The sequence below is a fragment of the Bombina bombina genome, chromosome 1 (genome assembly GCF_027579735.1).
Source record: "Bombina bombina isolate aBomBom1 chromosome 1, aBomBom1.pri, whole genome shotgun sequence".
Taxonomy (NCBI): Eukaryota; Metazoa; Chordata; class Amphibia; order Anura; family Bombinatoridae; genus Bombina; species Bombina bombina.
The window spans coordinates 345,272,682-345,300,546 of record NC_069499.1 but is presented as its reverse complement, the minus strand read 5'-3'; the positions used below and the strand labels follow the sequence as shown (position 1 = coordinate 345,300,546).

General features: G+C 41.0%; 1 protein-coding gene across 1 annotated transcript in view; it reads left to right on the top strand.

Moving 5' to 3' along the window:
• CFAP65 (cilia and flagella associated protein 65) overlaps positions 1-27,865 on the top strand; it is a 384,606-nt gene that overhangs the window by 154,193 nt on the left and 202,548 nt on the right. Inside the window, exon 18 of the mRNA XM_053698151.1 lies at positions 203-428. Coding sequence (XP_053554126.1) covers positions 203-428 — 226 coding nt within the window. The remainder of the gene's footprint in view (positions 1-202; positions 429-27,865) is intronic.

Genomic DNA, 27,865 nt, shown 5'->3' with positions numbered 1-27,865 from the left:
AGATACTTTAATAAAATATCCCCTACACACCACAATGTTATGGAAACATAATGAGCTTTCATTTGAAATATTTATCTTCATTTTAAATCTTCATTGTTTTCTGAAAAAGAGATGATTAAAGTAATGAACATAGTAGACTGTTTTTTGGAAGCAAAATGTAAAAGCACAAGATATGTTAAACTTTTTTTCCATGTATCTGCAGTTTTGGATCCTGCCAGTAGAGCCAGTGATGATCACTTCCTCTGCTGTGTGACTGCACATGGGGTTTATCCCTCGTTCTCTGTGGTGGATGTGCGTCCTTCTGGAAGTGCCAGTTCTCTCAACAGGACACAGCTCTGGAGGCTGTTTTCATTGGATCGACTTAATGCGTACCTTCAAAGGGATCCTACCCAAGGGGAGCTTATATATAGAGTGCCTACTCGCCACAGGTTCGGCTAATCATACATGCAATCATATACTATTTGGAAGCAATTCCTAAAAATGAAAAGCACCATATATTCTTTTTTTTTTATATATAATTATTTTCTTTTATGTAATTGGCAAGAGTCCATGAGCTAGTGACATATGGGATATACAATCCTACCAGGAAGGGCAACGTTTCCCAAACCTCAAAATGCCTATAAATACACCCCTCACCACACCCACAATTCAGTTTTACAAACTTTGCCTCCTATGGAGGTGGTGAAGCAAATTTGTGCTAAGATTTCTACGTTGACATGCGCTTCTCAGCATTTTAAAGCCCGATTCCTCTCAGAGTACAGCGAATGTCAGAGGGATGTGAAGGGAGTATCACCTATTGAATGCAATGATTTCCCTAACGGGGGTCTATTTCATAGGTTCTCTGTTATCGGTCGTAGAGATTCATCTCCTACCTCCCTTTTCAGATCGACGATATACTCTCATATACCATTACCTCTACTGATAACTGTTTCAGTACTGGTTTGGCTATCTGCTATATCTGGATGGGTGTCTTTTTGGTAAGTATGTTTTTAATTACTTAAGACACCCCAGCTATGGTCTGGCGCTTTATGCATTTATATAAAGTTCTAAATATATGTATTGTACTTATATTTGCCATGAGTCAGGTTTATGTATTTCCTTGTGCAGACTGTCGGTTTCATATTTGGGAAATAAAACATATTAAGAAATATTTTTTTCTTTTGCATGATGTACCGAGTCCATGGATTCATCCTAACTTGTGGGATATTGTCCTTCCTGACAGGAAGTAGCAAAAAGAGCACCACAGCAGAGCTGTCTATATAGCTCCCCCCTTAACTCCACCCCCCAGTCATTCTCCTTTGCTGGCTCTAAGCAGGAAGAGTAAAGAGAAGAGGTGTTAAACTGTTAGTTTTATTTTATCTTCAATCAAGTGTTTGAAGGTGTATCCAGTCCATGGATCATCCATTACTTGTGGGATATTCTCATTCCCAACAGGAAGTTGCAAGAGGACACCCACAGCAGAGCTGTTATATAGCTCCTCCCCTAACTGCCATATCCAGTCATTCTCTTGCAACTCTCAACACGCATGGAGGTAGTAAGAGAGAGTGGTGAAATATAGTTAGTTTTTTATCTTCAATCAAAAGTTTGTTATTTTAAATGGTACCGGAGTTGTACTATTTTATCCCAGGCAGTAAATAGAAGAAGAATCTGCCTGAGTTTTCTATGATCTTAGCAGGTTGTAATTACGATCCATTTCTCTTCTCACATATGTCTGAGGAGAGAGGTAACTTCAGCGGGTGAATGGCGTGCAGGTTACTCTGCTATGAGGTATGTGCAGTTACAATTTTTTCTAGAACTGGAAAATGCTAGAAAATGCTGCTGATACCGGATTAATGTAAGTTAAGCCTGAATACAGTGATTTAATAGCGACTGGTATCATGCTTACTCTCAGGGGTAATACCCTTATAAAATTGCATTATAAAACGTTTGCTGGCATGTTTAATCGTTTTTATATGTGCTTTGGTGATAAAACTTTATTGGGGCCTAATTTTTTCCACATGGCTGGCTTAAATTTTGCCTAGAAACAGTTTCCTGAGGCTTTCCACTGTTGTAGTATGAGTGGGAGGGGCCTATTTTAGCGCTTTTTTGCGCAGTTAAAATTACAGACAGAGACATCCAGCTTCCCTCAGAAGTCCCCTGAATGCTATAGGACATCTCTAAAGGGCTCAAAGGCTTTCCAAAGTCGTTTATTGGGGAAGGTAGGGCCACAGCAGAGCTGTGGCAGTTTGTTGTGACTGTTAAAAAACGTCTATATCGTTTTTTTGATCCGTTTTTTGAACTAAGGGGTTAATCATCCATTTGCAAGTGGGTGCAATGCTCTGTTAGCTTATTACATATACTGTAAAAATTTCGTTTGATTTACTGCCTTTTTTCACTGTTTTTCAAATTTTGACAAAATTTGTTTCTCTTAAAGGCACAGTACCGTTTTTTATATTTGCTTGTTAACTTAATTTAAAGTGTTTTCCAAGCTTGCTAGTCTCATTGCTAGTCTGTACAAACATGTCTGACATAGAGGAAACTCCTTGTTCATTATGTTTAAAAGCCATGGTGGAACCCCCTCTTAGAATGTGTACCAAATGTACTGATTTCACTTTAAGAAATAAAGATCATATTTTGTCTTTAAAAAATGTATCACCAGAGGAATCTGACGAGGGGGAAGTTATGCCAACTATCTCTCCTCAGTTGTCAGATCCTTTGACTCCCGCTCAAGGCACTCACGCTCAAATGGCGCCAAGTACATCTAGGGCGCCCATAGCAATTACTTTACAAGACATGGCGGCAGTCATGGATAATACACTGTCAGCGGTATTAGCCAGACTCCCTGAATTTAGAAGTAGGCGAGATAGCTTTAAGAACCATGTCTGATACTGCCTCACAATATGCAGAAGCTGAGGAAGGAGAGCTTCAGTCTGTGGGTGATGTGTCTGACACAGGAAAGATGCCTGATTCGGATATTTCTACATTTAAATTTAAGCTTGAACACCTCCGCGTGTTGCTCAGGGAGGTTTTAGCTGCTCCGAATGACTGTGATACAATTGCAGTGTCAGAGAAATTGTGTAGACTGGATAAATACTATGCAGTGCCGGTGTGTACTGATGTTTTTCCAATACCTAAAAGGTTTACAGAAATTATTAATAAGGAATGGGATAGACCAGGTGTGCCGTTCTCTCCCCCTCCTATTTTTAGAAAAATGTTTCCAATAGACGCCACCACACGGGACTTATGGCAGACAGTCCCTAAGGTGGAGGGAGCAGTTTCTACTCTAGCAAAGCGTACTACTATCCCTGTCGAGGACAGTTGTGCTTTTTTAGATCCAATGGATAAAAAATTAGAAGGTTACCTTAAGAAAATGTTTATTCAACAAGGTTTTATCCTACAGCCCCTTACATGCATTGCTCCTGTCACTGCTGCTGCGGCGTTCTGGTTTGAGTCTCTGGAAGAGGCTTTACAGGTAGCGACTCCATTGGATGACATACTAACGGCTAAGAATTCTGGTTTTGCTATACAGGCGCGCAGGGCGCTATGGCTTCAATCATGGTCAGCTGACGTGACTTCAAAATCTAAGCTACTTAACATTCCCTTCAAGGGGCAGACCCTATTCGGGCCTGGTTTGAAGGAGATTATTGCTGATATCACTGGAGGAAAAGGTCATGCCCTTCCTCAGGACAGGTCCAAATCAAGGGCCAAACAGTCTAATTTTCGTGCCTTTCGAAACTTCAAGGCAAGTGCGGCATCAACTTCCTCTAATGCAAAACAAGAGGGAACTTTTGCTCAGTCCAAGATGGTCTGGAGACCAAATCAGACCTGGAACAAAGGTAAGCGGCCAAAAAGCCTGCTGCTGCCTCTAAGACAGCATGAAGGAACGGCCCCCTATCCGGTAACGGATCTAGTAGGGGGCAGACTTTCACTCTTTGCCCAGGCATGGGCAAGAGATGTCCAGGATCCCTGGGCGTTGGAAATTATATCCCAGGGATATCTTCTGGACTTCAAAGCTTCCCCCCCAAAAGGGAGATTTCACCTTTCACAATTATCTGCAAACCAGATAAAGAGAGAGGCATTCTTACACTGTGTACGAGACCTCCTAGTTATGGGAGTGATCCATCCAGTTCCAAAGGAGGAACTGGGACAGGGTTTGTACTCAAATCTGTTTGTGGTTCCCAAAAAAGAGGGAACCTTCAGACCAATTTTGGATCTAAAGATCTTAAACAAATTCCTCAGAGTTCCATCATTCAAAATGGAAACTATTCGTACCATCCTACCTATGATCCAGGAGGGTCAATATATGACTACAGTGGATTTAAAGGATGCTTATCTTCACATTCCGATACACAAAGATCATCATCGGTTTCTCAGGTTTGCCTATCTAGACAGGCATTACCAGTTTGTAGCTCTTCCCTTTGGATTAGCTACAGCCCCAAGAATCTTTACAAAGGTTCTGGGGTCGCTTCTGGCGATCCTAAGGCCGCGGGGCATAGCAGTGGCCCCTTATTTAGACGACATCCTGATACAGGCGTCAAACTTCCAAATTGCCAAGTCTCATACGGACATAGTACTGGCATTTCTGAGATCGCATGGGTGGAAAGTGAACGAGCAAAAGAGTTCTCTATCCCCACTCACAAGAGTTTCCTTCCTAGGGACTCTGATAGATTCTGTAGAAATTAAAATTTACCTGACGGAGTCCAGGTTATCAAAGCTTCTAAATTCCTGCCGTGTTCTTCATTCCATTCCGCGCCCTTCGGTGGCTCAGTGCATGGAAGTAATCGGCTTAATGGTAGCGGCAATGGACATAGTGCCGTTTGCACGCCTACATCTCAGACCGCTGCAACTATGCATGCTCAGTCAGTGGAACGGGGATTACACAGATTTGTCCCCTCTACTAAATCTGGATCAAGAGACCAGGGATTCTCTTCTCTGGTGGCTATCTCGGGTCATCTGTCCAAAGGTATGACCTTTCGCAGGCCAGATTGGACAATTGTAACAACAGATGCCAGCCTTCTAGGTTGGGGTGCAGTCTGGAACTCCCTGAAGGCTCAGGGATTGTGGACTCAGGAGGAGACACTCCTTCCAATAAATATTCTGGAACTGAGAGCGATATTCAATGCTCTTCAGGCTTGGCCTCAGTTAGCAACTCTGAGGTACATCAGATTTCAGTCGGACAACATCACGACTGTGGCTTACATCAACCATCAAGGGGGAACAAGAAGTTCCCTACCGATGTTAGAAGTCTCAAGGATAATTCGCTGGGCAGAGACTCACTCTTGCAACCTATCAGCTATCCATATCCCAGGTGTAGAAAACTGGGAGGCGGATTTTCTAAGTCGTCAGACTTTTCATCCGGGGGAGTGGGAACTCCATCCGGAGGTGTTTGCACAATTGATTCATCGTTGGGGCAAACCAGAATTGGATCTCATGGCGTCTCGCCAGAACGCCAAGCATCCTTGTTACGGATCCAGGTCCAGGGATCCCAAGGCGACGCTGATAGATGCTCTAGCAGCGCCCTGGTCTTTCAATCTAGCTTATGTGTTTCCACCGTTTCCTCTGCTCCCTCGACTGATTGCCAAGATCAAGCAGGAGAGAGCATCAGTGATTTTGATAGCGCCTGCGTGGCCACGCAGGACCTGGTATGCAGATCTAGTGAACATGTCATCCTTTCCACCATGGACTCTGCCTCTGAGACAGGACCTTCTACTTCAGGGTCCTTTCAACCATCCAAATCTACTTTCTCTGAGACTGACTGCCTGGAGATTGAACGCTTGATTTTATCAAAGTGTGGCTTCTCCTAGTCAGTCATTGATACCTTAATACAGGCACGAAAGCCTGTCACCAGGAAAATTTACCATAAAATATGGTGTAAATATCTTTATTGGTGTGAATCCAAGGGTTACTCATGGAGTAAGGTCAGGATTCCCAGGATATTATCCTTTCTTCAAGAAGGTTTGGAAAAAGGATTGTCAGCTAGTTCCTTAAAGGGTCAGATTTCTGCTCTGTCTATTCTTTTGCACAAGCGTCTGGCAGATGTTCCAGACGTTCAGGCATTTTGTCAGGCTTTAGTTAGAATCAAGCCTGTGTTTAAACCTGTTGCTCCACCATGGAGCTTAAATTTGGTTCTTAAGGTTCTTCAAGGAGTTCCGTTTGAACCTCTTCATTCCATAGATATCAAACTTTTATCTTGGAAAGTTCTTTTTTTGGTTGTTATTTCCTCGGCTTGTAGAGTCTCCAAATTATCTGCCTTGCAATGTGATTCTCCTTATCTGATTTTCCATACGGATAAGGTAGTCCTGCGTACCAAACCTGGGTTTTTACCTAAGGTGGTATCTAACAAGAATATCAATCAAGAGATTGTTGTTCCATCCTTGTGTTCTAATCCTTCTTTAAAGAAGGAACGTCTATTACACAATTTGGACGTGGTTCGTGCTTTAAAGTTTTACTTACAAGCTACTAAAGATTTTCGTCAAACATCTGCTTTGTTTGTTGTCTACTCTGGACAGAGGAGAGGTCAAAAGGCTTCGGCTACCTCTCTTTCTTTTTGGCTAAGAAGCATAATCCGCTTAGCCTATGAGACTGCTGGACAGCAGCCTCCTGAAAGGATTACAGCTCATTCTACTAGAGCTATGGCTTTCACTTGGGCCTTTAAAAATGAGGCTTCTGTTGAACAGATTTGCAAGGCGGCGACTTGGTCTTCGCTTCATACTTTTTCAAAATTCTACAAATTTGATACTTTTGCTTCTTCGGAGGCTATTTTTAGGTTTTACAGGCAGTGGTACCTTCCGTTTAAGTACCTGCCTTGTCCCTCCCTTCATCCGTGTACTTTAGCTTTGGTATTGGTATCCCACAAGTAATGGATGATCCGTGGACTGGATACACCTTACAAGAGAAAACACAATTTATGCTTACCTGATAAATTTATTTCTCTTGTGGTGTATCCAGTCCACGGCCCGCCCTGTCATTTTAAGGCAGGTAATTTTTTCATTTAAACTACAGTCACCACTGCACCCTATGGTTTCTCCTTTTTCTGCGTGTTTTCGGTCGAATTACTGGATATGGCAGTTAGGGGAGGAGCTATATAACAGCTCTGCTGTGGGTGTCCTCTTGCAACTTCCTGTTGGGAATGAGAATATCCCACAAGTAATGGATGATCCGTGGACTGGATACACCACAAGAGAAATAAATTTATCAGGTAAGCATAAATTGTGTTTTTTAAATGGTACCGTGTTGTACTATTTACTCTCAAGCAGGACATAGATGAAGATTTCTGCCTGGAGGATGGTGATCTTAGCATTTGTAACTAAGGTCCACTGCTGTTCCCACAGAAGCTGAGGAGAACAGGAAAACTTCAGTGTGAGGAACGGTTTCTTGCTATACAGCAATGAGGTATGTTCAGTCATATTTTCTGCAGAGACTGTGTTAACTCAGAAAGGCTGACAGTTTCCCCATTAGGGGAAGGGGAAGCAGTAATCCTAGTGTTATCAGAGGTTTTTACTAGCTTGCATAAAGGGTTAATTTTTTTGTGGGCACTCAGTTTGTTATGTGAATTTGGGACAAATGTTTTTGTGTCTGGGAGTAACTTTTTCTGTTTTATGGGACATTTGCTTGAGGGTTCTTTGGGGTTGTTTATAACCCACATGGCTTTCAGGCAGGGTTTGTTAGTTTTGTGTAGGCCCCAGCAGGTGGGGCCTACATTTACAAGCAGCAAGCAACTTCTCCTGAGGTCCTGAGAGTCTTCTGAGGGACTAATTGAAGCTTTAAACCCCATATTATCGCTTCCTAAGGGCAGGTAGGGCCAGAGCAGAGCTGTGGGGGAAGGTGCTAACAGGGGTTTTAACCGGTTTTAGACAAATTTCAATCCGTTTTTTTTCATTTGGGGGTTTATTGCTTAGTAACTTGTGGTGCAATCCTTCTAAAGCTTAGTGGGTACACTGTTAAAATTTCAGAAAAATTGAAGCAATTTTAACCTGTTTTGCAGTTTGTGTATGCCTTTTTTTCTCTTAAAGGCACAGTACCGTTTTTGCAAATTGTGTTTTTTTCATTAAATAAAGTGTTTTCCAAGCTTGCTTGCTTTATTACTAGTCTGTTAAACATGTCTGACACTGAGGAAACTCATTGTTCAATTTGTTTAGAAGCCATTGTGGAACCCCCTCTTAGAATGTGTCCCACTTGTACTGATATATCTATAAATTGCAAACAGCATATTTTGACTTATAAAAGTTTGGCAATAGATGATTCTCAGACAGAAGGAAATCAGGTTTTGCCATCTAGTTCTCCCCAAGTGTCACAACCAGTAATGCCTGCACAAGCGACGCCGAGTACTTCTAGTGCGTCTAATTCTTTCACCTTGCAAGATATGGCTTCAGTTATGAATACTACCCTCACAGAGGTTTTATCTAAGCTGCCTGGGTTGCAAGGGAAGCGCAGTAGCTCCTGGGTTAAGAACAAATGCTGAGCCTTCTGACGCTTTAGTTGCCGTATCCCATATTCCCTCACAATGTTCTGAGGTAGGGATGAGGGATTTGCTGTCTGAGGGAGAGATTTCTGATTCAGGAAAGATGTTCAGATATGACGGCATTTAAATTTAAGCTAGAGCACCTCCGCTTATTGCTCAGGGAGGTTTTAGCTACTCTGGATGATTGTGACCCTATTGTAGTTCCAGAGAAATTGTGTAAAATGGACAAATATTTAGAGGTTCCTGTTTACACTGATGTGTTTCCGGTCCCTAAGAGGATTTCGGACATTGTTACTAAGGAGTGGGATAAACCAGGTATTCCGTTCTCTCCCCCTCCTGTTTTTAAGAAAATGTCTCCCATTTCTGACACCATAAAGGACTCATGTCAGACGGTCCCTAAGGTGGAGGGAGCTATTTCTACCCTGGCTAAGCGTACAACTATATCTATTGAAGACAGTTGTGCTTTCATTGATCCTATGGATAAAAAATAAGAGGGTCTCCTAAAGAAAATTTTTGTTCATCAAGTTTTTCTTCTTCAACCTATAGCATGCATTGTTCCTGTAACCACTGCAGCTGCCTTTTTGGTTTGAGGCTCTAGAAGAGGCTCTTCAGATGGAGACCCCACTAGATGATATTTTGGACAGAATTAAGGCTGTTAAGTTGGCTAATTCTTTTATTACAGACGCCGCTTTTCATCTTTCTAAAATTAGCGGCTAAGAATTCAGGTTTTGCCATTTTAGCGCGTAGAGCGTTATGGCTTAAGTCCTGGTCAGCTGATATGTCATCTAAATCTAAGCTTTTGTCCATCCCTTTCAAAGGTAAGACCCTATTCGGGCCTGCATTGAAAGTGATCATTTCAGACATTACTGGAGGGAAGGGTCATACCCTCCCTCAGGATAAGTCAAATAAGACAGGGACCAAACAAAATAATTTTCGTTCCTTTCGAAACTTCAAGAGTGGTCCCTCTACCTCTTCCCCTGCTGCAAACCAAGAGGGGGTAAGAACCGGCATTGAAACCAAAGAGTCGAGCCGCAATTACTTTCCAACGGAACAGAGAAACCTTCACCATTACCATTGTTGAGGGCCCGTGGATTTATCTACAGCTAAGTTAACAACGCAATAATATATTGACAATATTCTGGACAGTAATACACTCATTATTATTGCACTTATTTGGACGGTAACATTATAGTGCAACATTGTTACCCCCGCTCAGCATATCAAAATTTGCTTTGTAGCCAAAGTTATGACCGCTTTGTTTTTAACTTGATATTTTAATGTATCAACTGTTCTTTATGTATTTTTGATGCCGGCATCTATTTTTAATCACTATTAACTGCTATAAATATTTCATATATTAAATATTTTATATATCCAATTACTCTGAATATCGCAATATTGTTCATAATATTATACCTTATCTCAATTGCTTCTTTTAGCGCGTTCCCATATCCCCTTGTTCTCTAATATCCTTGGTAAGTTGCTAGGAGGTGCACTTATTTTTTGGGAATAGCTTTTTGAGTTGAGTGTAGTATCGTTAACAATTATCCTAACAGACTTAGTGTTGGCCTTTCTAAGGTCTCACGGGTGGAAAGTGAACGTAAAAAAGAGTTCTCTTTCCCCCCTCACAAGAGTTTTATTTCTAGGTACTCTGATAGACTCGGTGGACATGAAAATATTTCTGACGGAGGTCAGGAAATCAAAGATTTTGTCCACCTGCCGAGCTCTTCATTCCATTCCTCGGCCGTCAGTGGCTCAGTGTATGGAGGTAATCGGACTAATGGTAGCGGCAATGGACATAGTTCTGTTTGCTCGCTTGCATCTCAGACCACTGCAACTATGCATGCTCAATCAGTGGAATGGGGATTATGTGGATTTATCTCCTCAGATAAATCTGGATCAAGAGACCAGAGACTCTCTTCTTTGGTGGTTGTCACAGGATCATCTGTCCCAGGGAATGTGTTTCCACAGGCCAAAATGGGTTATAGTGACGACAGACGACAGTCTTCTGGGCTGGGGTGCAGTCTGGAATTCCCTGAAAGCTCAGGGTTTGTGGACTCGGGAGGAGGCTCTCCTACCGATAAATATTCTGGAATTAAGAGCGATATTCAATGCTCGCCAGGCATCTCCTGCATTACTTACTTTGGGCCTCATCTCCCTGGCTATGGCACTCCGGAGTAGCTGTTTCATTATTGGATGACCCTGTTGTCCACTTCCAGTTCCGGATCAGTGCAGACGCACGCCGTATCCTTCCTCCTATAATGGCCTCAGCTGGCTTCGGCCAGATTCATCAGGTTTCAGTCGGACAACATCACGACTGTGGCTTATATCAATCATCCGGGCAGAACAAAGAGTTCCTTAGCGATGATAGAGGTCTCAAGGATAATCCAATGGGCAGAGGCTCACTCTTGCCATCTGTCAGCGATCTATATCCCAGGTGTAGAGAACTGGGAGGCAGATTTTCTAAGTCGTCAGACTTTTTATCCGGGGGAGTGGGAACTCCATCCGGAGGTGTTTGCTCAGCTGGTTCGGCTATGGGGCACACCAGAGTTGGATCTGATGGCGTCTCGTCAGAACGCCAAACTTCCTTGTTACGGCTCCAGGTCAAGGGATCCTCAGGCTGTACTGATAGATGCTCTAGCAGTACCCTGGTCGTTCAACCTGGCTTATGTGTTTCCACCTTTCCCTCTCCTTCCACGTCTGATTGCCAGAATCAAACAGGAGAGAGCATCAGTGATTTTTGATAGTGCCTGCGTGGCCAGGCAGGACTTGGTATGCAGACCTGGTGGACATGTCATCCCTTCCACCATGGTCTCTGCCATTGAGACAGGACCTTCTGATTCAAGGTCCATTCAAGCATCCAAATCTAATTTCTCTGCAACTGACTGCTTGGAGATTGAACGCTTCATTCTATCAAAGCGAGGTTTCTCTGAGTCAGTCATAAATACCTTGATTCAGGTTCGAAAGCCTGTTACCAGGAAAATTTATCATAAGATATGGCGTAAATATCTTTTTTGGTGCAAATCCAAAGGCTTCTCCTGGAGTAAAATCAGGATTCCTAGGATTTTGTCTTTTCTCCAAGAGGGATTGGAGAAAGGATTATAAGCTAGTTCCCTAAAGGGACAGATATCTGCTCTGTCTATTTTGTTGCACAAGCGTCTGGAAGATGTTCCAGACATTCAGGCTTTTTGTCAGGCTTTAGTTAGAATTAAGCCTGTGTTTAAACCTATTGCTCCTCCATGGAGTCTAAATTTAGTTCTTAGAGTTCTTCAGGGGGTTCCGTTTGAACCCATGCATTCCATAGATATTAAGCTTTTATCTTGGAAAGTTTTGTTCCTAGTTGCTATCTCTTCAGCTCGAAGAGTTTTTGAACTATCTGCATTACATTGTGATTCTCCTTATCTTGTGTTCCATGCTGATAAGGTGGTCTTGCGTACCAAGCCTGGGTTCCTACCTAAGGTTGTTACTAACAGGAATATCAATCAAGAAATTGTTGTTCCTTCTCTGTGTCCTAATCCTTCTTGTAAGAAGGAACGTCTGTTGCACAACTTGGACGTGGTTCGTGCTTTGAAATGTTATTTGCAGGCAACCAAAGATTTTCGTCAAACATCTTCTTTGTTTGTTGTCTATTCTGGAAAGCATAGGGGTCAAAAGGCTACGGTGACTTCTCTTTCCTTTTGGCTGAAAAGCATTATCCGTTTGGCTTATGAGACTGCTGGACAGCAGCCTCCTGAAAGGATTACAGCTCATTCTACTAGAGTGGTAGCTTCCACATGGGCTTTTAAATATGATGCTTCTGTTGAACAGATTTGTAAGGCTGCGACTTGGTCGTCGCTTCATACCTTTTCAAAATTTTATAAATTTGATACTTTTGCTTCTTCAGAGGCTATTTTTGGGAGAAAGGTTTTGCAAGCAGTGGTGCCTTCCGTTTAGGTTCCTGTCTTGTCCCTCCCTTCATCCGTGTCCTAAAGCTTTGGTATTGGTATCCCACAAGTTAGGATGAATCCGTGGACTCGGTACATCATGCAAAAGAAAACAAAATTTATGCTTACCTGCTAAAATTCTTTCTTTTGCGATGTATCGAGTCCACGGCCCGCCCTGTCTATTCAAGACAGATAGTATTTTTTTAATGTAAACTTCAGTCACCTCTGCACCTTTTCTTCCTTGGCCTTCGATCGAATGACTGGGGGGTGGAGTTAAGGGGGAAGCTATATAGACAGCTCTGCTGTGGTGCTCTCTTTGCTATTTCCTGTCAGGAAGGACAATATCCCACAAGTTAGGATGAATCCGTGGGCTCGGTACATCGCAAAAGAAAGAAATTTATCAGGTAAGCATAAATTTTGTTTTCTTACCTGGGGTTTAGCCTTTTTTCAAATTGATTACTTTTTACTCTTTCAAATTGCGGGTCACTTCCGGCGTCGTAGTTGACGCGGAAGTCTTACACACAGTTGCGTCGTTAGTGACGCAAGTGTGTCATTTCCAGATATTGTTGGCACCAAAACATTTTCTCTTACGTTGTGCGTCATACTTGGCGCCAAATTTTTTCATTAGTTTTATACCCCATTGCTGTTTGCCTCTTGCCTTTCTCTATGTCAGAGGGCTATTCTTTTTTCTTTTTTTTTCCATTCCTGAAACTGTCATATAAGGAAATTGATAATTTTGCTTTATATGTTTTTTCTTTTACATTTTGCAAGATATCTCAATCTGATCCTGCCTCAGAAGTATCTGTTGGAACGTTGCTGCCTGACATCGGTTCTACCAAAGCTAAGTGCATTTGTTGTAAGATTGTGGAAATTATATCTCCGAATGTCATTTGTAATAGTTGTCATGATAAACTTTTACATGCAGAGAATGTATCCATCAGTAATAGTACATTGCCAGTTGCAGTTCCTTCAACTTCTAATGTACATGATATACCTATGAATTTTAAAGAATTTGTTACTGATTCTATTCAGAAGGCTTTGTCTGCATTTCCACCTTCTAATAAACGTAAAAGGTCTTTTAAAACTTCTCATAAAGTTGATGAAATTTAAAATGACCGACAACATAATTTATTTATTATTTATCTATCTGATTCAGAAGATCCCTCCTCAGATATTGACACTGACAAATCTACTTATTTGTTTAAAATAGAGTATATTCGTTCTTTGTTAAAAGAAGTGTTAATTACTTTGGATATTGAGGAAGCTAGTCCTCTTGACATTAAGACTAGTAAACGTTTAAATGCTGTTTTTAAACCTCCTGTGGTTACTCCAGAGGTTTTTTCCTATTCCTGATGCTATTTCTGATATGATTTCTAAGGAATGGAATAAGCCAGGTACTCCTTTTATTCCTTCTTCAAGGTTTAAAAAATTGTATCCTTTACCAGCAATTTCTATAGAGTTTTGGGAAAAGATCCCCAAAGTTGATGGGGCTATTTCTACTCTTGCTAAACATACCACTATTCCTATGGAAGACAGTACTTCTTTTAAAGATCCTGTAGATAGGAAACTTGAATCCTATCTAAGGAAAGCCTATTTATATTCAGGTCATCTTCTCATCTTTCTTTGGCTGATGTTGCGGCTGCATCAACTTTTTGGTTGGAGAATTTAGCGCAACAAGAATTGGATTCTGACATATCTAGCATTGTTCGTTTACTGCAACATGCTAATCATTTTATTTGTGATGCCATTTTTGATATTATCAAAATTGATGTTAGATCCATGTATTTAGTTAGAAGAGCTTTGTGGCTTAAATCTTGGAATGCTGATATGACATCTAAATCTAGATTATTATCGCTTTCTTTCCAAGGTAATAATTTATTTGGTTCTCAGTTGGATTCTATTATTTCAACTGTTACTGGAGGAAAGGGGTTTTTTCTGCCTCAGGATAAAAAACCTAAGGGTAAATCTAAGGCTTCTAACCGTTTTCGTTCCTTTCGAAATCAAATCCTTCCCCCACGGAATCTGTTTCCAATTGGAAGCCTTCCTCAAATTGGAATAAATCCAAGCCTCTTAAAAAAACAAAGTCAACCCCTAAGTCCGCATGAAGGTGCGGCCCTCATTCCAGCTCAGCTGGTAGGGGACAGGTTAAGGTTTTTCAAGGATTTTTGGATAAATTCTGTCCAAAATCAATGGAGTCAGAGCATTGTCTCTCAAGGGTGTCGAATAGGATTCAGAGTAAGACCTCCTGTGAGATTATTTTTTCTCTCACGTATCCCAGCAAATCCAGTAAAAGCTCAGGCTTTCCTGAAGTGTGTTTCAGACCTGGAGTCTTCAGGGGTAATCATGCCGGTTCCTTTTCAGGAACAAGGTCTGGGGTTTTATTCAAATCTATTCATTGTCCCAAAGAAGGAAAATTCATTCAGACCAGTTCTGGATCTGAAAATTTTGAATTCTTTATGTGAGAGTACCAACTTTCAAGATGGTGACTATAAGGACTATTCTGCCTTTTGTTCAGCAAGGACATTATATGTCTACAATAGACTTGCAGGATGCATACCTTCATATTCCGATTCATCCAGAACATTATCAGTTCCTGAGATTCTCTTTTCTAGACAAGCATTACCAATTTGTTGCTCTTCCATTTGGCCTAGCAACAGCTCCAAGAATCTTTTCAAAGGTTCTAGGTGCCCTACTCTCTGTAATCAGAGAGCAGGGTATTGCGGTGTTGGATTCTGACATATCTAGCATTGTTCGTTTACTGCAACATGCTAATCATTTTATTTGTGATGCCATTTTTGATATTATCAAAATTGATGTTAGCTCCATGTCTTTAGCTATTTTAGCTAGAAGAGCTTTGTGGCTTAAATCTTGGAATGCTGATATGACATCTAAATCTAGATTATTATCTCTTTCTTTCCAAGGTAATAATTTATTTGGTTCTCAGTTGGATTCTATTATTTCAACTGTTACTGGAGGAAAGGGTTTTTTTCTGCCTCAGGATAAAAAAAACCTAAGGGTAAATCTAAGGCTTCTAACCGTTTTCGTTCCTTTCGTCAAAATAAGGAACAAAAATCAAATCCTTCCCCCAAGGAATCTGTTTCCAATTGGAAGCCTTCCTCAAATTGGAATAAATCCAAGCCTTTTAAAAAACCAAAGTCAGCCCCTAAGTCTGCATGAAGGTGCGGCCCTCATTCCAGCTCAGCTGGTACGGGACAGGTTAAGGTTTTTCAAGGATTTTTGGATACATTCTGTCCAAAATCAATGGATTTAGAGCATTGTCTCTCAAGGGTATCGAATAGGATTCATAGTAAGACCTCCTGTGAGATTATTTTTTCTCTCACGTATCCCAGCAAATCCAGTAAAAGCTCAGGCTTTCCTGAAGTGTGTTTCAGACCTGGAGTCTTCAGGGGTAATCATGCAGGTTCCTTTTCAGGAACAAGGTCTGGGGTTTTATTCAAATCTATTCATTGTCCCAAAGAAGGAAAATTCATTCAGACCAGTTCTGGATTTGAAAATGTTGGATCGTTATGTAAGAGTACCAACTTTCAAGATGGTGACTATAAGGACTATTCTGCCTTTTGTTCAGCAAGGACATTATATGTCTACAATAGACTTGCAGGATGCATACCTTCATATTCCGATTCATCCAGAAAATTATCAGTTCCTGAGATTCTCTTTTCTAGACAAGCATTACCAATTTGTTGCTCTTCCATTTGGCCTAGCAACAGCTCCAAGAATCTTTTCAAAGGTTCTAGGTGCCCTACTCTCTGTAATCAGAGAGCAGGGTATTGCGGTGTTTCCTTATTTGGACGATATCTTGGTACTAGCTCAGTCTTTACGTTCTGCAGAATCTCACACAAATCAACTAGTGTTGTTTCTTCAAAGACATGGTTGGAGGATCAATTTACCAAAAAGTTTCTTGATTCCTCAGACAAGGGTCACCTTTTTAGGTTTCCAGATAAATTCAGTGTCCATGACTCTGTCTCTAACAGACAACAGACGTTTGAAATTGGTTGCAGCCTGTCGGCACCTTCAGTCTCAATCATTCCCTTGAAAGGCTATGTGCATGGAAGTTTTAGGCCTCATGACTGCAGCATCGGACGCGATTCCTTTTGCTCGTTTTCACATGAGACCTCTCCAGCTTTGTATGCTGAATCAATGGTGCAGGGATTATACAAAGATATCACAGTTAATATCCTTAAAACCCAATGTTCGACACTCTCTGACGTGGTGGTTAAATCACCAGCGTTTAGTTCAAGGGGCTTCCTTTGTTCAGCCAATCTGGACTGTGATCACTACAGACGCAAGTCTTTCAAGTTGGGGAGCTGTTTGGGGATCTCTGACAGCACAAGGGGTTTGGAAATCTCAAGAGGCGAGATTACCAATCAATATTTTAGAACTTCGTGCAATTCTCAGAGCTCTTCAGTTTTGGCCTCTGTTGAAGAGAGAACCGTTCATTTGCTTTCAGACAGAAAATATCACAACTGTGGCATATGTCAATCACCAGGGTGGGACTCACAGTCCCCAAGCAATGAAAGAAGTATCTCGGATACTTGCTTGGGCGGAATCCAGCTCCTGTCTAATCTCTGCTGTGCATATCCCAGGTGTAGACAATTGGGAGGCGGATTATCTCAGCCGTCAGACTTTCCATCCAGGGGAGTGGTCTCTCCATCCAGATGTGTTTTCTCAGATTGTTCAGATGTGGGGTCTTCCAGAGATAGATCTCATGGCCTCTCATCTAAACAAGAAACTTCCCAGATACTTGTCCAGGTCCAGGGATGTTCAGGCGGAAGCAGTGGATGCACTGACACTTCCTTGGTGTTATCATCCTGCTTACATTTTCACGCCTCTAGTTCTTCTTCCAAGAGTGATATCCAAAATCATCATGGAGCAATCGTTTGTGTTGCTGGTGGCTCCAGCATGGCCACACAGGTTTTGGTATGCAGATCTTGTTCGGATGTCCAGTTGCCAACCTTGGCCACTTCCGTTAAGGCCGGACCTTCTGTCTCAAGGTCCGTTTTTCCATCAGGATCTCAAATCATTAAATTTGAAGGTATGGAAATTGAACGCTTAGTACTAAGTCATAGAGGTTTCTCTGACTCGGTGATTAATACTATGTTACAAGCTCGTAAATATGTCTCTAGAAAGATTCATTATCGAGTTTGGAAGATCTACATTTCCTGGTGTTCTATAAATTCTCTTGGCATTCTTTTAGAATTCCTAGAATTCTACAGTTTCTTCAGGATGGTTTGGATAAGGGTTTGTCTGCAAGTTCCTTGAAGGGACAAATCTCTGCCCTTTCTGTTTTATTTCACAGAAAGATTGCTAAACTTCCTGATATTCACTGTTTTGTACAGGCTTTAGTTCGTATTAAGCCCGTCATTAAATCAATTTCTCCTTCTTGGAGTCTTAATTTGGTTTTGAAAGCTTTACAGGCCCCTTTGTTTGAGCCTATGCATTCTTTGGACATTAAACTACTTTTTTGGAAAGTGTTGTTCCTTTTGGCCATCTCTTCTGCTAGAAGAGTTTCTGAGCTATCTGCTCTTTCTTGTGAATCTCCTTTTCTGATTTTTCATCAGGATAAGGCGGTTTTGCGGACTTCATTTAAATTTTTGCCTAAAGTTGTGAATTCTAACAACATTAGTAGAGAAATTGTTGTCCTTTCCTTGTGTCCTAATCCTAAGAATTCTTTGGAAAGATCCTTACATTCTTTAGATGTGGTTAGAGCTTTGAAATATTATGTTGAAGCTACTAAAAATTTCAGGAAGACTTCTAGTCTATTTGTTATATTTTCTGGTCCTAGGAAAGGTCAGAAAGCCTCTGCTATTTCATTGGCTTCTTGATTAAAGCTTTTGATTCATCAAGCTTATTTGGAGTCGGGTCAGGCGCCGCCTCAGAGAATTACAGCTCATTCTACTAGATCAGTCTCCACTTCGTGGGCTTTTAAGAATGAAGCTTCAGTTGATCAGATTTGCAAAGCAGCAACTTGGTCTTCTTTGCATACATTTACTAAATTCTACCATTTTGATGTATTTGAGAAGCAGTTTTTGGTAGAAAAGTTCTTCAGGCAGCTGTTTCAGTTTGATTCTTCTGCTGCTGTTTTAAGTTTTTGTTTTCATTATGAGAATAACTTATATTTTGGGTTGTGGATTATTTTTTCAGTGAGAAATGGCTGTTGTTTGTTTTTATCCCTCCCTCTCTAGTGACTCTTGAGTGGAGTTCCACATCTTGGGTATTGATATCCCATACATCACTAGCTCATGGACTCTTGCCAATTACATGAAAGAAAACATAATTTATGTAAGAATTTACCTGATAAATTAATTTCTTTCATATTGGCAAGAGTCCATGAGGCCCACTCTTTTTAGGGTGGTTATGATTTTTTTTGTATAAAGCATAATTATTTCCAAATTACTTTGTTGATGCTTTTTACTCCTTTCTTTATCACCCCACTTCTTGGCTATTCGTTAAACTGAATTGTAGGTGTGGTGAGGGTTGTATTTATAGGCATTTTGAGGTTTGGGAAACTTTGCCCCTCCTAGTAGGATTGTATATCCCATACGTCACTAGCTCATGGACTCTTGCCAATATGAAAGAAATTAATTTATCAGGTAAATTCTTACATAAATTATGTTTTTTTTGTTGTTTTTTTTAACCTTTTGTGAGACATCAAGAAAAAACAGGCTACATCTCTTAAAGGGACAGTATACACTCATTTTCATATAACTGCATGTAATAGACACTACTATAAAGAATAATATGCACAGATACTGATATAAAAATCCAGTATAAAACTGTTTAAAAACTTACTTAGAAGCTGTCACTTTGGCTCTGTTGAAAAGGTAGCTGGAAAGCCCACTGCAAGTGACAAATAAGACACTCCCCCCCCTCCCCCTTCTTTTGCATATGAAAAGACCCTTTACACAAACAGGAGCAAGCTGGAGTAGGTAGTCGAGCGTATTCACATAAAACTTTGGGGCTTGGTTAGGAGTCTGAAACTCAGAGCAATGTTATTTAAAAATAAGCAAAACTATACATTAATTAAAAAAAAAAAACTTTATGGGCTTTATAAATAGATTATCTACAAAACATTTATGCAAAGAAAAAATGAGTGTATAATGTCCCTTTAAAGTGGGATTGTATCTTCTACCTTTGTCTGTTTTGTTGTTATAGCATGGTATGATTAAGCCAATGGTTTATACTAAATAAGTATAGAGAGTTTTGTCTAGTATTTACTACCACACAAGAGGCCTTCTAGATTATAGTGAATATTGTTAGTGCAACATTTTTCTTTTATCATGATTAGCACGTTGAGTAGAATAGTATTCATGACTAATGTTTTAAAGGCAAGCCACCTCTTGTATAGGAAGTTTAATCTTCAAACCGACTTCCATCTCTCTACAGTTTTTTTTTTTTTACATTTTTGTTTGGAGACCTCTGTTTTTGTTATTCCCCTTCCCATTCCTGCACATTTTGATCCTGCTCTGTTCAATACTATGAATGGCAAAAGGGATTTATTGCTTCTATACCCGTGACTCAGTTAAAGGGACATTATACACTAGATTTTTCTTTGCATAAATGTTTTGTAGATGATCAATTTATATAGCCCATACAGGTTTTTTTTTTTAAATGCATAGTTTTGCTTATTTTTAAATAACATTGCTCTGATTTTCAGACTCCTAACCAAGCCCCAAAATTTAAGGAGAATACCGATGTATACCTACTCTAGCTTGCATCTGTTTGTGTAAAGGGTCTTTTCATATGCAAAGGAAGGGGGAGGGGGGAGTGTCTGCTATTTCCCACTTGCAGTGGGTGTTCCAGTAACCTTTTAAACAGAACTAAACTGGAAGCTTCTAAGTAAGTTTTTAAAAGGTTTTATACTGGATTTTTTTTTATCAGTATCTGTGCATATTATTCTTTATAGTAGTGTCTATTACATGCAGTTATATGAAAATTGGTATATACTGTCCCTTTAACCCCTCTCAAGGATCACACCAGGCACATAGCTGTCCTACATTCCTTTCTGATAGTGTTGGGCTCTAGGAGTTTTGGTCATCTGATAAGTTGTTTCTCTTGGGATAGGTTATGACTCATTGCTGACAATTAGTTTTGTGGTCAGTTGCATTTGTACCACCATGACATTAGGTTGTCTATCTGTTTCTGTAAATATAGGAATCTATTTGCTGTCCATTCAGAACTATTAGGAACATATAACCAAATAACTGAGCTCTATTTCTTATACTTTTAGCTGTATTTCTCTTGTTAAGTGTATCCAGTCCACGGATCATCCATTTCTTATGGGATATTCTCCTTCCCAACAGGAAGTTGCAAGAGGATCACCCACAGCAGAGCTGCTATATAGCTCCTCCCCTAACTGCCATATCCAGTCATTCTCTTGCAACCCTCAACAAAGATGGAGGTCGTAAGAGGAGAGTGGTGTTTTATACTTAGTTTATTTCTTCAATCAAAAGTTTGTTATTTTTAAATGGTACCTGAGTGTGCTGTTTATCTCAGGCAGTATTTAGAAGAATTTGCCTGCATTTTCTATGATCTTAGCAGAAGTAACTAAGATCCATGGCTGTTCTCACATATTCTGAGGAGTGAGGTAACTTCAGAGAGGGAATGGCGTGCAGGTTTTCCTGCAATAAGGTATGTGCAGTTAATATTTTTCTAGGGATGGAATTTGCTAGAAAATGCTGCTTATACCGGATTAATGTAAGTAAAGCCTTAAATGCAGTGATAGCTACTGGTATCAGGCTTATTAATAGAGATGCATACTCTTATAAAAATGTAATATAAAACGTTTGCTGGCATGTTAATCGTTTTTATATATGTTTGGTGACAAAACTTATTGGGGCCTAGTTTTTTTTCCACATGGCTGGTTTGATTTCTGCCTAGAGACAGTTTCCTGAAGCTTTCCACTGTTGCAATATGAGTGGGAAGGGCCTATTTTAGTGCTTTTCTGTGCAGATAAAAATACTGACAGAGACATTCAGCTTCCCTCTGCATGATACAGGACATCTCTGAAGGGCTCAAAAGGCTTCAAAGTCATGTTTGAGGAGGGTAACAATCACAGTAGACTGTGGCAGTTGTTGTGACTGTGTTTAAAAAACGTTTTTGTCATTTATTATTCTGTTTTTGTTATTAAGGGGTTAATCATCCATTTGCAAGTGGGTGCAATGCTCTGCTGACTTGTTACATACACTGTAAAAATTTTGTTAGTGTAACTGCCTTTTTTCACTGTTATTTCAAATTTTGTCAATATTTGTTTCTCTTAAAGGCACAGTAACGTTTTTTATATTGCTTGTTAACTTGCTTTAAAGTGTTTTCCAAGCTTGCTAGTCTCATTGCTAGTCTGTACAAACATGTCTGAAACAGAGGATACTTGTTCATTATGTTTAAAAGCCATGTTGGAGCCCCATAGGAGAATGTGTACTAAATGTATTGATTTCACCTTAAACAGTAAAGATCAGTCTTTATCTATAAAAGAATTGTCACCAGAGGGGACTGTCGAGGGGGATGTTATGCCGACTAACTCTCCCCACGTGTCGGACCCTTCGCCTCCCGCTCAAGGGACGCACGCTAATATGGCGCCAAGTACATCAGGGACGCCCATAGCGATTACTTTGCAGGACATGGCTACAATCATGAATAATACCCTGTCAGAGGTATTATCCAGATTGCCTGAATTGAGAGGCAAGCGCGATATCTCTGGGGTTAGATGAGATACAGAGCACGTAGATGCTGTAAGAGCCATGTCTGATACTGCGTCACAATATGCAGAACCTGAGGACGGAGAGCTTCAGTCTGTGGGTGACGTCTCTGATTCGGGGAGACCTGATTCAGAGATTTCTAATTTTAAATTTAAGCTTGAGAACCTCCGTGTATTGCTTGGGGAGGTATTAGCTGCTCTGAATGACTGTGACACAATTGCAGTGCCAGAGAAATTGTGTAGGCTGGATAAATACTATGCAGTGCCGGTGAGTACTGATGTTTTTCCAATACCTAAAAGGCTTACAGAAATTATTAGTAAGGAGTGGGATAGGCCCGGTGTGCCCTTTTCCCCACCTCCTATATTTAGAAAAAATATTCCAATAGATGCCACTACACGGGACTTATGGCAGACTGTCCCTAAGGTGGAGGGAGCAGTTTCTACTTTAGCAAAGCGTACCACTATCCCGGTTGAGGACAGTTGTGCTTTTTCAGATCCAATGGATAAAAAATTAGATGGTTACCTTAAGAAAATGTTTATTCAACAAGGTTTTATTTTACAGCCCCTTGCATGCATTGCACCTGTCACTGCTGCGGCGGCATTCTGGTTTGAGGCCCTGGAAGAGGCCATCCATACAGCTCCATTGACTGAAATTGTTGACAAGCTTAGAACTCTTAAGCTAGCTAACTCATTTGTTTCTGATGCCATTGTTCATTTGACTAAACTAACGGCTAAGAATTCCGGATTCGCCATCCAGGCGCGTAGGGCGCTATGGCTCAAATCCTGGTCAGCTGAGGTGACTTCAAAGTCTAAATTACTCAACATTCCTTTCAAGGGGCAGACCTTATTCGGGCCTGGTTTGAAAGAAATTATTGCTGACATAACTGGAGGTAAGGGTCATACCCTTCCTCAGGACAGGGCCAAATCAAAGGCCAAACAGTCTAATTTTTGTGCCTTTCGAAATTCCAAGGCAGGTGCAGCATCAACTTCCTCCGCTTCAAGACAAGAGGGAACTTTTGCTCAATCTAAGCAGGCCTGGAAACCTAACCAGTCCTGGAACTAAGGCAAGCAGGCCAGAAAGCCTGCTGCTGCCTCTAAGACAGCATTAAGGAACGCCCCCCTATCCGGCGACGGATCTAGTAGGGGGCAGACTTTTTCTCTTCGCCCAGGCGTGGGCAAGAGATGTTCAGGATCCCTGGGCGTTGGAGATCATATCTCAGGGATATCTTCTGGACTTCAAAGCTTCCCCTCCACAAGGGAGATTTCATCTTTCAAGGTTATCTGCAAATCAGATAAAGAAAGAGGCATTCCTACGCTGTGTGCAAGACTTCCTAGTAATGGGAGTGATCCATCCAGTTCTGCTGACGGAACAAGGACAGGGTTTTTATTCAAATCTGTTTGTGGTTCCCAAAAAAGAGGGAACCTTCAGACCAATTTTGGATCTAAAGATCTTAAACAAATTCCTCAGAGTTCCATCTTTCAAAATGGAAACTATTCGGACCATCCTACCCATGATCCAAGAGGGTCAGTACATGACCACAGTGGACTTAAAGGATGCCTACCTTCACGTACCGATTCACAAAGATCATCGGTTCCTAAGGTTTGCCTTTCTAGACAGCCATTACCAATTTGTAGCTCTTCCCTTCGGGTTGGCTACAGCCCCTAGAATCTTTACGAAGCTTCTGGGCTCACTTCTGGCAGTTCTAAGACCGTGAGGCATAGCGGTGGCTCCGTATCTAGACGACATCCTGATAAAGGCGTCAAGCTTTCAAATTGCCAAGTCTCATACAGAGATGGTTCTGGCATTTCTGAGATCGCACGGGTGGAAAGTGAACGAGGAAAAGAGTTCTCTATCCCCACTCACAAGAGTCTCCTTCTTAGGGACTCTTATAGATTCTGTAGAGATGAAAATTTACCTGACGGAGTCCAGGTTATCAAAGCTTCTAAATGCTTGCCGTATTCTTCATTCCATTCCGCGCCCTTCGGTGGCTCAGTGTATGGAGGTGATCGGCTTAATGGTAGCGGCAATGGACATAGTGCCATTTGCGCGCCTACATCTCAGACCGCTGCAATTATGCATGCTAAGTCAGTGGAATGGGGATTACACAGATTTGTCCCCTCTGCTAAATCTGGATCAAGAGACCAGAGATTCTCTTCTCTGGTGGTTGTCTCGGGTCCACCTGTCCGAGGGTATGACCTTTCACAGGCCAGATTGGACAATTGTAACAACAGATGCCAGCCTTCTAGGTTGGGGTGCAGTCTGGAACTCCCTGAAGGCACAGGGATCGTGGACTCAGGAGGAGAAACTCCTTCCAATAAATATTCTGGAGTTAAGAGCAATATTCAATGCTCTTCTGGCTTGGCCTCAGTTAGCAACACTGAGGTTCATCAAATTTCAGTCGGACAATATTACGACTGTGGCTTACATCAACCATCAAGGGGGAACCAGGAGTTCCCTAGCGATGTTAGAAGTCTCAAAAATAATTCGCTGGGCAGAGACTCACTCTTGCCACCTGTCAGCAATCCATATCCCAGGCGTGGAGAACTGGGAGGCGGATTTTCTAAGTCGTCAGACTTTTCACCCGGGGGAGTGGGAACTCCATCCGGAGGTGTTTGCTCAGTTGATTCATCGTTGGGGCAAACCAGAGTTGGATCTCATGGCGTCTCACCAGAACGCCAAGCTTCCTTGTTACGGATCCAGGTCCAGGGACCCAGAAGCGACGCTGATAGATGCTCTAGCAGCGCCTTGGTTCTTCAACCTGGCTTATGTGTTTACACTGTTTCCTCTGCTCCCTCGACTGATTGCCAAAATCAAACAGGAGAGAGCATCAGTGATTCTAATAGCGCCTGCGTGGCCACGCAGGACCTGGTATGCAGACCTAGTGGACATGTCATCCTTTCCACCATGGACTCTGCCTCTAAGACAGGACCTTCTAATACAAGGTCCTTTCAATCATCCAAATCTAATTTCTCTGAGACTGACTGCATGGAGATTGAACGCATGATTCTATCAAAGCGTGGCTTCTCCGAGTCAGTCATTGATACCTTAATACAGGCACGAAAGCCTGTTACCAGGAAAATCTATCACAAGATATGGCGTACATATCTTTATTGGTGTGAATCCAAGAATTACTCATGGAGTAAGGTTAGGATTCCTAGGATATTGCCCTTTCTCCAAGAGGGTTTGGACAAAGGATTATCAGCTAGTTCCTTAAAGGGACAGATTTCTGCTCTGTCTATTCTTTTGCACAAGCGTCTGGCAGAAGTTCCAGACGTCCAGGCATTTTGTCAGGCTTTGGTTAGAATTAAGCCTGTGTTTAAACCTGTTGCTCCCCCATGGAGCTTAAACTTGGTTCTTAAAGTTCTTCAAGGAGTTCCGTTTGAACCCCTTCATTCCATTGATATTAAGCTTTTATCTTGGAAAGTTCTGTTTTTGATGGCTATTTCCTCGCCTCGGAGAGTCTCTGAGCTATCTGCCTTACGATGTGATTCTCCTTATCTGATTTTTCATGCAGATAAGGTAGTTCTGCGTACCAAACCTGGGTTTTTACCTAAGGTGGTTTCTAACAAGAATATCAATCAAGAGATTGTTGTTCCATCATTGTGTCCTAATCCTTCTTCAAAGAAGGAAGTCTTTTACATAATCTGGACGTAGTCCGTGCCTTGAAGTTTTACTTTCAAGCTACTAAAGATTTTCGTCAAACATCTTCCCTGTTTGTCGTTTATTCTGGACAGAGGAGAGGTCAAAAAGCTTCGGCAAACTCTCTTTCCTTTTGGCTTCGGAGTATTATACGCCTAGCCTATGAGACTGCTGGACAGCAGCCCCCTGAAAGAATTACAGCTCATTCTACTAGAGCTGTGGCTTCCACCTGGGCCTTTAAAAATGAGGCCTCTGTTGAACAGATTTGCAAGGCCGCGACTTGGTCTTCGCTTCACACTTTTTCAAAATTTTACAAATTTGATACTTTTGCTTCTTCGGAGGCTGTTTTTGGAAGAAAGGTTCTTCAGGCAGTGGTTCCTTCCGCTTAATCCCTGCCTTGTCCCTCCCTTCATCCGTGTACTTTAGCTTTGGTATTGGTATCCCATAAGTAATGGATGATCCGTGGACTGGATACACTTAACAAGAGAAAACATAATTTATGCTTACCTGATAAATTTATTTCTCTTGTAGTGTATCCAGTCCACGGCCCGCCCTGTCATTTTAAGGCAGGTCTAAAATTTAATTAAACTACAGTCACCACTGCACCCTATGGTTTCTCCTTTCTCTGTTTGTTTCGGTCGAATGACTGGATATGGCAGTTAGGGGAGGAGCTATATAGCAGCTCTGCTGTGGGTGATCCTCTTGCAACTTCCTGTTGGGAAGGAGAATATCCCATAAGTAATGGATGATCCGTGGACTGTATACACTACAAGAGAAATAAATTTATCAGGTAAGCATAAATTATTTGTTTCCCATTCTGGGATACAAGAAGTTTGTTACAATCCCCTGCTCAAGTAGTATGTTTTGTGACTTTATAGTAACCACAATGGTTCTCCTCTTCATGTCAGGACATCTCAGGCAGCCCCAATGCATTGTGGTCTCTTTTAGGTGTCTGACCAGAAGATAATTCAGACAAGGGCTCAATTAATGATCTGCAGCATCCATTACATTTTTTTTTCATTAAAAATGTTTGCATTATCCTTTCTTTTCATGTAGTAATATTGCCTTTAGCCTTCCAGGGAAATTTTTACACTTTTGCTCTCTTTTCTCACTACTTTATTTACTTTCCATTTTTAAAAATGAAACAAGGACAACAGAAACCATGATTCAATTCCACACAACCTAAACATAATGTTTCCCATGAAGTATGGGTCTAATTTAAAAGATGCTTCCTGCTATTTATACAAATTTGCACTTCTACCCATTGCACTGTGAGGGTTAGGGGCACCATGGGTCTACCACCATTTCATTATATAGCATGATTGGTTGTTTTACTGAACCTAGTTTATATACATGTGCTTGTACTCTTCCCCAGCTGGGAACAAGTTATTCTACTTTTATCATGTTTTATTAGAGGTATAAGTTCTCTCTTTGGCCTTACTGTTGTGTAGATAAGATTTTATGTCCCTTTCTTCTTGCTCTTAAAGGGATATGAAACCCAATTTTTTTTTCTTTCATGATTCAGATAGAGCATGCAATTTTAAGCAACTTTCTAATTTACTCCTATTATCATTTTTTTCTGCGTTCTCTTGGTATCTTTTTTTTAAAAAGCAGGAATGTAAGCTTAGGAGCCGGCCCATTTTTGGTTCAGAACCTGGGTAGCGCTTGCTGATTGGTGGCTAAATGTATGAAAAAGAAAAATAAGGGTAACTCCTCTTGTAAAAATCCCAAAATATTTTTATTAGACAGGATCAGACACAGAACACCACAACGTTTCGGGGTCAGTACCCCTTAGTCATGTGATAACAAACATACACACCACACCTGTTTAAATAGGCTGGGCCAGGTAATTGTTTTAATCATATTAACTCTTTCAATTCTTTATAATGACAATGGCCCATTAGTATTAATGCTATACTGACCCCTACTGGTCAAGGGTGGCGTGACATGCAAAATTAAAATAAACTTGAAATATAAGGAAGCCTCAAGAAAATATTTACATGTTTACATTATTCAATTAGACTAATATACAGACATAAAAGAAATTGCAACATGTTATAAAATGTATGTTTCACATTATATTTCATTCTGCAAAGCTGGAGAAGATCAATAACTTCCAAAATCAAAATTAGATTGAATCAAATAACAAG